The sequence below is a fragment of the Trachurus japonicus genome, chromosome 18 (genome assembly GCF_045865225.1).
Source record: "Trachurus japonicus isolate A0001 chromosome 18, Traja_1.0".
Lineage (NCBI taxonomy): Eukaryota > Metazoa > Chordata > Actinopteri > Carangiformes > Carangidae > Trachurus > Trachurus japonicus.
The window spans coordinates 28,890,744-28,901,702 of NC_140924.1; the positions used below are offsets into that span (position 1 = coordinate 28,890,744).

The 10,959-nt window shown below is 42.7% G+C and overlaps 1 protein-coding gene across 2 annotated transcripts; it reads left to right on the forward strand.

The window, feature by feature from the left end:
• The first annotated feature begins 1,927 nt into the window (after nt 1–1,927).
• Nucleotides 1,928–8,666, forward strand: batf2 (basic leucine zipper ATF-like transcription factor 2). 2 transcript variants are annotated; one of them, XM_085759901.1, is made up of 3 exons: nt 1,928–2,296; nt 3,535–3,650; nt 5,572–8,666. In XM_085759901.1, the coding sequence occupies exons 1-3, from the start codon at nt 2,197–2,199 to the stop codon at nt 6,688–6,690; spliced, it is 1,335 nt and encodes a 444-aa protein (XP_085616027.1). In that variant the 5' UTR covers nt 1,928–2,196; the 3' UTR covers nt 6,691–8,666. The 2 variants fall into 2 exon arrangements, with proteins under 2 accessions (XP_085616027.1, XP_085616026.1); XM_085759900.1 differs by having other exon boundaries at nt 1,929–2,292; nt 3,528–3,650.
• Nucleotides 8,667–10,959: the final 2,293 nt, after the last annotated feature.

Genomic DNA, 10,959 nt, shown 5'->3' on the forward strand with positions numbered 1-10,959 from the left:
AAAGAAATGTGAAAGCATATCAACCTTTGAGAAACTGGCAACAATAAGATAAGGTGAGGTAAGGGAAAATAAGGGGGAAATTTAGATTACAGCCAGTAGTTCACGTGACAAATAATAAAAGTGCCAATAAAAAGGTCAAATGAATATACTCCTAAATTATACACACAAGACAGGACACATCGTACAGCATACAAGGTCAAAGCAAAGCCACACAATACAATGACCTGATGTCAGTGCTTGTTAAGAGCCACTATGGCAGACTGGACAAAGGACAGTCATATTATAAATGGGAGACAACGTGCTCAACTCACATGAACAAAAACAAAAACTGGGTGCTGAATTTCTAATGAGGCATAAAGTTGAAAAAATGTAAAAAATAAAAATAAAATAAAAAACAGCACTCCAAGTTTAATGATTTATTTGGCACACAGCACAGAGTTTCAGGTCTAGCTAGACTCAAAATGTCTGTGTGGCAAATGCATCCTGCAGTGCTGTTTCTTACATTTTTTAAACAGTAGCCTAATATCTGACACCAAATCTGTTGATAATTCTTTTGTTCCTGGCTAAAAGATGTATCTTGCTGTGGTGGTCAACTCCCCAGGTCCCTACAACAGTCGACATGTGGATCACAGATTTCTGCTCTTATTCCTCTCGAAAAGTTGACTCATGACCTTAATCACAAATGGGACAAGTTTGGAGGATCTGGGAACCACTGCACTCCTTCTTACAGAAGCTTTAACTCAGCATCTGTCCCTGGAAGATGAGGACTGCCAGTTTTTTCTTTCATTTATTCCATGTACGTGCTCTTCGTTTACCTGTCAACTGTCGTCTTTTTTAATTTACTTATTTATTTACTTATTCACTTTATGCACAAGCGCAGCCCTCACTGTTGGTTTGGGGTGGGTTTTCTTTTTTCTTTTCTTTTCTTTTTCTCTTTTTGATGTTCTGTTGTGTCTTGTTTTGTTCTGTTCCAATGTTTGTACTTATAAAACTGAAAAACCAATAAAAAGAGTATTATAAAAAAAACAAAAAAAAAAACAGTAATATCTAATATAAGAAAAATGGCAGTTTTACCACTGTATCTTGATTAGTTTTAGAAGCTCTCAGCAAAAGTAATGTTCATTTTGATGGTCAATAGGTATGACAGGTTCCATCATGATGCAGAATGGTATCTTATTTTAACTCAGCCAGGACAGGTTCCTTCTTGTCTGAGCCTAGAGACAGATTACCTTACATTTACTGGAAGCATAGGTAGGCCAGTACCAGCTACACAGCAGGGTGCAATCTTTACAATGTGGGCTATTCTTTTTGTTTTGTTTTGCTTTTGTCATCCTAGACAAAAAATAAACTCATGCATCCTCAGCTGAGGAACAGTTGAGTGTTCATGATATCACTTCCTGCTGGGAACTGGTAGAAGCTGTTGGCTGCTTTCTGGGGGCTTGGCCACCAGATTCCTGGCAAAGACATTCTAAAAATTCCCTGCACGTGAAAAGGGGCGCCCCGGCAGTCCTAATATGGTCATCACACCAGAGCCCTTCCTGTCCCCAAACCCACTAATTTATCGTGATGCCTTCAAGATCCTCGGGAAATATTCCATTAGGATTCATATTTTAGTCGACCTGACTTTTACATCTGGACATGTCGCTGTTAATACTAATGTAATAACGCAGAGGAGTGTTGGGTCGTTTGAAAAAAGGAAAAGAAAAGAAAAAGGCACAGTTCTTGTTTTACGACACATGGTTCAGTGGTTAAATGAACATACCGCCCCTGAATACATCACAGCCACCACCTCTAACTCTCAACGGGTCAGTTTAAAATAAAGAGAAACTGAAAGCAACCCTGGCATCATGTTGCATCACCGGCTGCTCATGCCAAACCTCCCGCTCGCTCTCATAAGCCCGCAGACACAGCGACTTGGAGCTTCACTTCACCAAACACAGTAACACAACCACACACACCAAGTAGTCAGTCATCATCACCAGGCATCCGTGTGCATGTCCAGCAGCAGCCTACTACTACTACTACATCCCCGATGTCCTTCACCCTGGGTCGTGTAGAGTTCAACCAGAGCTGAACGTCAGTGGCTTTCAGCTGCTTTGCGATGCACGGATGATCTGATCTGATCTGATCTGATCTGATCTGATCTGATCTGGGCTGCGTGAAGACTTGATCCAGCCGGACGCAGGTGGGGAAGAGATGTCCCCGTTATACATGGACATGGACACCGGGTACGATGACAACAGCCTCGGTTCCTTGTCAGCAGAGGACTGCAACAGCAACACGGCTGGATCGGTAAGTCCTCCTCCTCTTTACATCCATCCACTCAGTAGCCTATAGCCGCCTTATAAGAATCATCTCAGCCTTGATGGATATTAATGTTAAAAACTTGGCAATTTAACAAACTGATTGTAGCCTAGTTTGATTTATTTTGTTGATCCTGTTTTTTATAAAGAGCATAATAAAAAAATACCATAATAAATAAAGCTATTATCAGAATTGACTACATCTAAAGTCTAAAGTACAGAGCACCACAGACACACACTGAATCCCTGTAATATTAGTGGGTTTCCATTAGGAATCAGTCAGTATACATACTGTTATATTAAAGTGGATCTAACATCACTAACATTTAACAGGACTGATTTCACACCTATAATTGTATTTTAATGTTTTCCTATACTACACACTGTAGGACCATTTATCACCACTTATCTTATCAGACTTTCAACCCTTTCTTTTGGTTTTCTTTTGTTGGTCATAATAGGTTGATGTAACTTTTTTGGCAACACAAAAAATATGATTTCAATTATCCTGCTGAGAGGGATGGGCCTTTAATTTGGTGACAAAGCTCCTGTTCCTATTGGGAGTGAACACATTTTGTCCCTCTGGTTCCATTTATTTGATGAAGAAATAAAAAAAAAGACACACACATTTGTGAGAGAGCAGCTTGAAAGTCTCATAACCTTTACAGGAACCTTGTCAGGAAAATGATCATTTAAAATCACATCTGTCAACTTGATTTCGCCTCGGAAACGTGGCTCCTAAATTAAACATCACGCGCTGCAACTTCCTCTCAATCCAAGTCCAGGGCTGTTACTTGTTTACTTATCTTCTTGAAATTAAGAGACCACATGAGAGACACACACAGGTTTGTCTCATGACCTTATGAACCGAGAATCTTTTTTTTTAAAAAAGATTACACAATAATAAAAAGTCAGTGGTTTTTGGCTTGAGTAAAGATGTACTCTCTGAGGAGAAGCATGCACTTCAAAGTCACACGCAAAGTGTGAAGCGTAGGGGCACCGAGTAGCGCAGTGGGTTAAGCAGGCACCCCATATATTGAGGCTATAGTCCTCGTGCAGGTGGCCCCGGTTTGAATCCTGCATCGGACAGCCCTTTGCTCTGTGTCATTCCCCCTTTCTCTGCCTCTCAACTGTACTGTTAAATAAAGGCATGAAAAAGCCCCAAAAATATACTTAAAAAAAAGAAGTGTGAAGCATAATGATTGTGTACGTTGATCTCTACAGGAGAGAGAAGGCGAGGGGGGGCAGCCGGTGAGAGGCACCGGGAGGAAAAGACGAGAGAAGAACAGAGACGCGGCGAGGAAGACCCGCCGTAAGCAAACAGAGAGAGCCGACCTGCTGCATGAGGTTTGAAACATGACATTCTGATTCTCTCTCTTTCCTTTTCCCCACACCGTCCTCCTGTGGCTGCCACTTTCTATTTGCCCCTCTGTTACACACACACAAAGGCTGTGTGACCGTGTGTGTGTGTGTGTCTTGTGTAATCTGGCAGCATGCTCCAGGCCGTTTCTTGTAAATAGTCTGCTTTAGCAGAAGGGCTATCACGCCCTCTGCTCTGCCCTCCCACATTCACACACACACACACTCACTCACACCCACACGCCCACATGTCACATACACATGCACGCACATACATGTAGCCTACATACACACAACCCCACACAATTGTAGCCTGTCTTTGTCGTTTCTTTCCCCCCAGGGGCAAATTCCACAGATGTTTTTTCCAACGGTACACACACACACACACACACACACACACACAGGGGACTGGATGTGATGTAACAATAGTTCTCGGGGAAAACTATCTCAGACATTTCCCTACTAAATGCCATCATCTTTCTGGCACTTGTTTAAAGGATTTCTTCACTGTCAGAAATGACTTACTAATAAGACTTGTGTAAATGTAGTAACACATCAAGACATCCCTCCCATCTAAGAAACAGTCCAACACCCTGCCTAGACACACAACTTACCTTTTGACTTAAGTTTAAGTACAAATTAAACACTTTCCTCTTTTTATTTTATTAGTGAGACAGGTACAGTTTGTTAACTTTGTGCGTCTCCCACTGTTTCTTCTCTTTATGCTGAGCTCACCGACTTCCCACTCATTACTGGAGGCTGGGGTCTTTATCGATTATTGATTAGCATATTAAAAAATTCCTGTCTGATGCGTTTTGGTGCGTATTAGCTTTGTGGTGTCCCCCACACATCCACACATCACACATCAACACAACCCGTGATTTACTTTCAGGTTAGGGATTACGTGTACAGTAGACACACACCCATAAAACTGGCTCCTGTTGATGTGGCTGAAGCCGTTTCTCTTTGACACCGATAAAACTTGGCCCTTATCTTCCTCATGCAACCTGTTCCACCTTTCAGCAGTGACTCAGAGTGTGAGAGGGTGCGTGTCCTCTTGTCAGAGGGAATCCAGACTTTCACTTTCTCTTTGTTCTCGTCTCAGTTCTCCTCTGTGTGTGTGTGTGTGTGTGTGTGTGTCTGTCCGTCCGTCAGGTTCGTTTTGAAGACTCATCTCTGCCACGTTTGACTTGACCAGAAGTTCAAACTCTGTGTCAGCACTAGTCCACGCTTTAAAAACTGTCAGCACATGAGCAGCTCGGACCGTGACTGATGGAGTTTGACCTAAAGCAGAAACTGAATTATACTGAGGAAAAGACATAATACCGAGAAACACATAATAATGAGAACACACTCATTTGTACACTTGTGGTCACTGATGCTTACTTTTAGTTTGACCACATTTGAATTGTATGACACTAATTCATTTCTGCAATGTTCAACAGTGAATCAACACATTTTGCTCTCCCCTTCCTCTCCTTTCATGCTGAACTTGCACTGCTGTCACTTAAGAGTAATATTTCAGTTCTCCTTTGTGGTTCTGACTCTGGCCACATCTTATCCCCCTCACAGCTGCACTTTCTATTACAGTCCTGGAGGAGACCCTCGAAGAATTGTGTCATTATTGCCTGTAGACCGTAGTCTTTTTATTACAGCGGTCGGCCTGCTGGTGTGATATTATGTGTGTGGGACGTGATTGAATTGACTATTCGTCTTTTGATGTATGTTGTTAATCTTTTTTTTATGGCTGATGAGTGCCACCCTCTGAGGGATAATAGAGATGTACCAGACTCAGCTTGACATTTACTGTTTGTTTTTCCACTTATGTTCACCTCTTATGTTCTTGTTTTTTTCTCCTTTTCTACCCCTTTATCTGTTCCTGTCTTTTCTTCTACCCTTCTCTCAATAGGAGCTCCAGGCTCTCGAGCGGACAAACTCGGCTCTTCAAAAGGAGATCACGGGATTGAAAAAAGAACTCCAGCACTACACGACGACTCTTGCGCATCATGAACCTTATTGCCTCCACAGAGCCTCTGTTTCCAGCTCCAGCTCTGCTTCGGCCCCCCCCTCAGCCAAGAGTCGGACCAGCTCCAGCCCTCCTAAAGTCGCTCCTCGGACCTCAAGCTCCAGTCTGGCTGCTGCTCCTTCAGTCTCTACCTCCTTCGCCTCCGGCCTCGGTCTTCAAACCCTCGAGTCTGTTGTTGAGAATCCTCATCGGTCGTCCTCAGCGTTACCTTCGTCCTCTGGTTCTCCTGCTGAGCTTGTAAGCCCCTCCTCCTGCTCCTCCTCCTCCTCCTCCTCCTCCTCCTCCAGCCCTGTGACTGTTCCGTACTCGGTCTCGTTTTCCGCTCTCCCAGCTCCCCACTCCCTGTTTAGCAAAGAGCCTCCGCCCGCCTCCCTGTTGACAAATGTTACACCTGTCTGCACCAGCCGTGTTTCAACCCGTAACTTCTCAAGTGCCCTCACCACAGCTGGTCCACCGGGGCAAAACACCCACACACACACCCACAAAGCCTCTTCAGTGGCAGCAAATGCACGTTTCAGTGCTCTTCGTTCTGACACACTTGAGTTTCTAACTGCGTCATGTGGTGTGGTGCCCCCTTACTCCCATGGAGGAAATGAAATTCCTCTGGCGCAAGGTTATCCCCTGAATGTGCCCCAGCTTCATCCAGGTCAATACAATGGAATTCCAAACAGTTTAAATGTACTGTCTCCATCGACTCCTCCAGATCCTGCTTTTCAGTCCTTCACGGTTCCACCTCAGGTGAACTTGCAGCCGACTCCTCCCCCCTTTGCTTTGAAGCCAAATTTCAAACAACAAATGGCAGCCAATCCTGCGCCCATGCTCTCCCTCCTCACTGTCCCCAGTCCTCTGAACATCACTTACACTACCTCCAACAGCAGCGACAGGCTCGTCTGTCAACCTGCGCCCTCACAGCCTCCGTCAGCTGATCCCACCAATGACCTGTCCCTTTCCGAGCTCCTGGAGGTCAATGATTGGATCCTGAGCGCGGCTGGTGATCTGTAGCACTACATACATGCCGCATGGCAAAGGAGGAGCAGTGTTTTTGTATTAAAGTGGTCGTTTAATTCATATGTTTTTAGCTTAACTGATTCGTGCTGGTTTCATTTTCAGTCTTCATTCAAAGGAACTTGTTTAGCTTGTTGGACCTCAAAATATAATGCAGACCAGCTACAGCAACTACTTCAGAATGCATGTTTTTTCAGACAGATGTTAGCGTCTGACATCCAGCTGGTACTTTTTCATGGAAAACTGGCATCAGAAAATGAACCAAACGCCAAACCAATGTCTGGTCTGTTGCCTGTAGTCAACTTTCCTTTTTGCTTCTTCTTAAAGGGATACTACAGTGATTCAATATTAGACTTTTATAATGATTAGAAACAGAACAACGGCCACAATTTAAGCAGCAGATGCTCTGGCATCTAGTTCCTAGGCTATGGAGGTTTTATCTGAACCTACCATGTCTTATAAAATAAACCATATTTTTCAAACCTTATAGCTTCAGTTTGTAACACGGGCTTTTAGGTGTAAATTTGAACCAACCAAGCCTCCGACGTCACCAAAGACATTATACAACTGTTTCCACAGACGGAGAAACAGTCCCTGTGACTGGTAAACTGACGTCTTTGTGTGAAATCCGCGGAGTTTCCCTTTCAGAAAAGCAAAGACTACCGTAAAAATTAAACTAGAGTGGAGTGACATATTTGTTTTTACTTTCCTGCAGCTGCTTAAACCTCTCACTTTTCTGGACGATGGACCAAGACTCTTACTGAGAGTTACTGAGCAACTTTTGAGTGTCATTCTGGTTGCAATGTGACCAAAGTAAAATTTTTCACACTTTTCAATATGTGAAAAAACACTCAGTTATACATAGTCAGTTATTCCTGATTAGGTGACTCAGCTACTGAAAATGTGACTCGTAATTAATTTTAGATGGGGCGGAGTGAGCACTTCCTTGCTACTTCATGGAAATGTCTTCAGAGGAAATTTCTATCGCTGCTTGGAGCTGCAGTGTGGACATACAACAGTGCCAAAGAAAACTAACAGCCTGCACATTGGCTGAATGTTACAGTCATCATGATTTAATTACTTCTCCTTTTTTTTTACCATGTGGAAAATACACAACCAAACACACTTGCAGTTCACCATGTTATGCTGCTACTGATTACGTATCAATGGCAATATTTGAATCCAAGAAAGGATGAAAGTCTGTCAACCTGCTCTTTTTTCATATTATCATATTTAGTATTTATTTGTTTTATCTGCTATCAAAATGCATATTCTCATCCACATCAAGGAAGGGAACTAAATAACCACAAAGAATCCCACAGTAAAAGATCACATCACAAATTTTGGACTTGTAATAATGTTGATTAGCACCGGTCTGTTTTACAGACAGAGCTGTTTCCACAGGCAGCACAGCGCCGTCCGGCCTGTACTGGTCTGTGAGGGACAAAGTAAACAGCAACATGAGGGGAGCAGGTTGTCAGGGGCAGCTTCATTAGGCATCATGATGCTGATCAGGGTTATTGAGTGATACACAGGTCTGGTCCACCAACATCCTCACTCCTGAGAGTCTGAACCCATGATGATAGTGATAAATGATAAACTGTTGTATAATTTGTAATTATCTCATTGTGTCACATGAAAGAAATTGAATCATTTTTCTGTTTCACTCCCTGTAAATGATGATAATAGGACAAATAGACTGCTATAGGAACTGTTATAACTATTGCAATAGGAAATGGATTTTAAGTTTTCTTTTCTTAGCCAGGCTTAAGCACTGTGATTGCATTAATTATGACAAATTTGGTTTTCCAAATGATTATGTGATTATTCTTGCTGTATCTCTCTATAGTTATTCAGCAACCATAGGAGAAAGAAGCTTATGAGTGAGACTTTATGAGTGTGTTTGAGTGTTGTCGCCATTTTGTATTTATCATGCATAAGATTAATATATTTATGCTACAATAGTGATTGGAATAAAGAAGTTAATTTTGAAATAAATGTTTTGTTAAACCTTTTTCATTTGCTCAGTTCTGTAGTATGCTTTATATCACATGCACTCATCACCAGTTAAAGACTAAACACTGAATGAAATTCATTGAATTTGTTAGCAATAAAACACATCTGATCAGTTCAATACACTTAAGTTTTGCTGTGACAGCTTCATTTAATCTGGTCTGGTCATTATAGTTGCTAATGTTAGCAAACTTTAGATATAATTAGATGTTGTTGCTGATTTTAGCTGACAACTCGACAATGGTTACAGCTCATTTTAACAGTTTGTGGACTGTTAGAATAATATTACAATATTTATTTCAACAACTAGGCCACAGTGATGGACTGTTGTGTGATGTGTGATTTTGAGGATAAATTTGCCCTATACTTTGTTTACTTTTGTTTTGGACAAAATACAGGCTACCCGGCTGCGGTGAACAAATCTAAGAAGCTAACATAATACATAAAATACATTAATATATAGGCTACATGAGTATATAAAATCAGCATTTTAAGTTTGCATTTAACCCAAAGCACTGAGCATTCGACAAATGTGACCACTGAATATTATATTGACATGAGAAGATTTCTGACTGATGAGCCCACAGTTGAGTAGGACCATTGTAGGTCTCTGTCTGACAGACCAGTCTGACATTATAGTACATGTGAAGCAGACCTAGACCAGCAGCCAACGTCTTCACTGCCAACCATTCAACACCCAGCCAACCCCCTCTCCTACAACCCCTGGTGTTTTTCCCAGAAAGCACCGGCTGAGCTCACCTGCGACACAACACGGGGGGAGGAGGAGGAGGAGGAGGAGGAGGAGAGGAGGAGGAGAAGGAGGAGGGGATGAGGCGCAAGCGCACGTTGTTACGCACGTCCTTGTCCTGCATATAGGATTATAAGGATGGAGCAATGAGCAGCGTTCAAGGCTGGCAGCGCAAACACACCAACTGCAGCCAAGGTGTGACTTTGAGAGAGATGAAAGCGCGTGGATAATTGCGCTTTTGAGTGTGCGCGCGCGCGTCCGTGTGTTTGTGTGTGTGTGTGTGTGTGTGTGTGAGTGAGTGGCTTAGAGCAGCAGCGAACAATGGATGGGACATGATCCTTAAAGCCAACTACAGACCCGCGTGCACGCAACAAACAACACACACACACACACACACTCGCGCGCACGTCAAGATGAGAAGCGAGGAAAATGGGGGAAAGGGGAAAGAGGGGAGGGAGGGGAGGAGAAAGAGGGGAGGGGGGAGTCAGACAGGAACAGTGATGGTAGCGGGGCGCCGCTGGAGCACAGGAGCCAGTATTAGATAAGAGGATGAAACAGATGTTGAGCAGAGGTGATGCTGGGAGGACGGAGGAGCGCGAGACGCCGCTGACGCATGAAGCGGGTCTTAAGGCGCGCGGACAGGCCACATAAATAAAGGCAAATAAATAAATAAATCCATCCCATAGCGTCATCCGCAGTGAGGAGCCTCGCTCCTCTCTCTCCTTGCACCACCTTTAGGCTGAGGAGCCGTCTGAAAGCAGGCAGCATGAGATCACAGAGCATCCGGTCGCACTTTTCAAAATAAAACACCCAACATTGGCCCTGCTCTCTGACAGCCCCCACTGATACAAGTCTTAAGGACAAAGTGTTGGAAATCCATCATATCGAAAACATACCTCAATGAATATAATCTAGATCTCCTCAGGGCTCAGTCTAATGCGTGTCCCTTCACTATAAGGTATAAAGTGGATGTTTCATTTAAGTTGTTAAGAGTGAATAACTGGACAGTGAAAATAAAAGAGCTGTGGCCATAATTTCCACATCTAGGCTATTGAAAGAAAGGATCACTGCTTCATACTGTTGTGATATTTACCCCAAAATCATATATTGCTATAATGTCTAAGGCAAATGTCAATAGCCCAAACATTATAGCAATATATGATTTTGGGGTAAATATCACAACAATACTAATAACTCCTGTGCAATCTTTCCAGATCATTATCAACATGTCAACCTACAAGCCAAAACACCACTTAGATGTCCAATTTCCTGCTGGTGTCAAGACATCATGTAGTATCAGACTGGCAGCCGATGTTTACAGTCCTCATAGAAGTCATAGAATGAGAAATGTCTCTGCCTTTTTATTCACATTCACTGTTGATTTAAAAATCACACCATATAGGCCTATATTATAGCATGATGCTATTATAGCATCATGCTATATGGTGTAATTTTTAAATCAACAGTATGATTAATGGAAATGTCTGACACCTGTTTTATGTCTC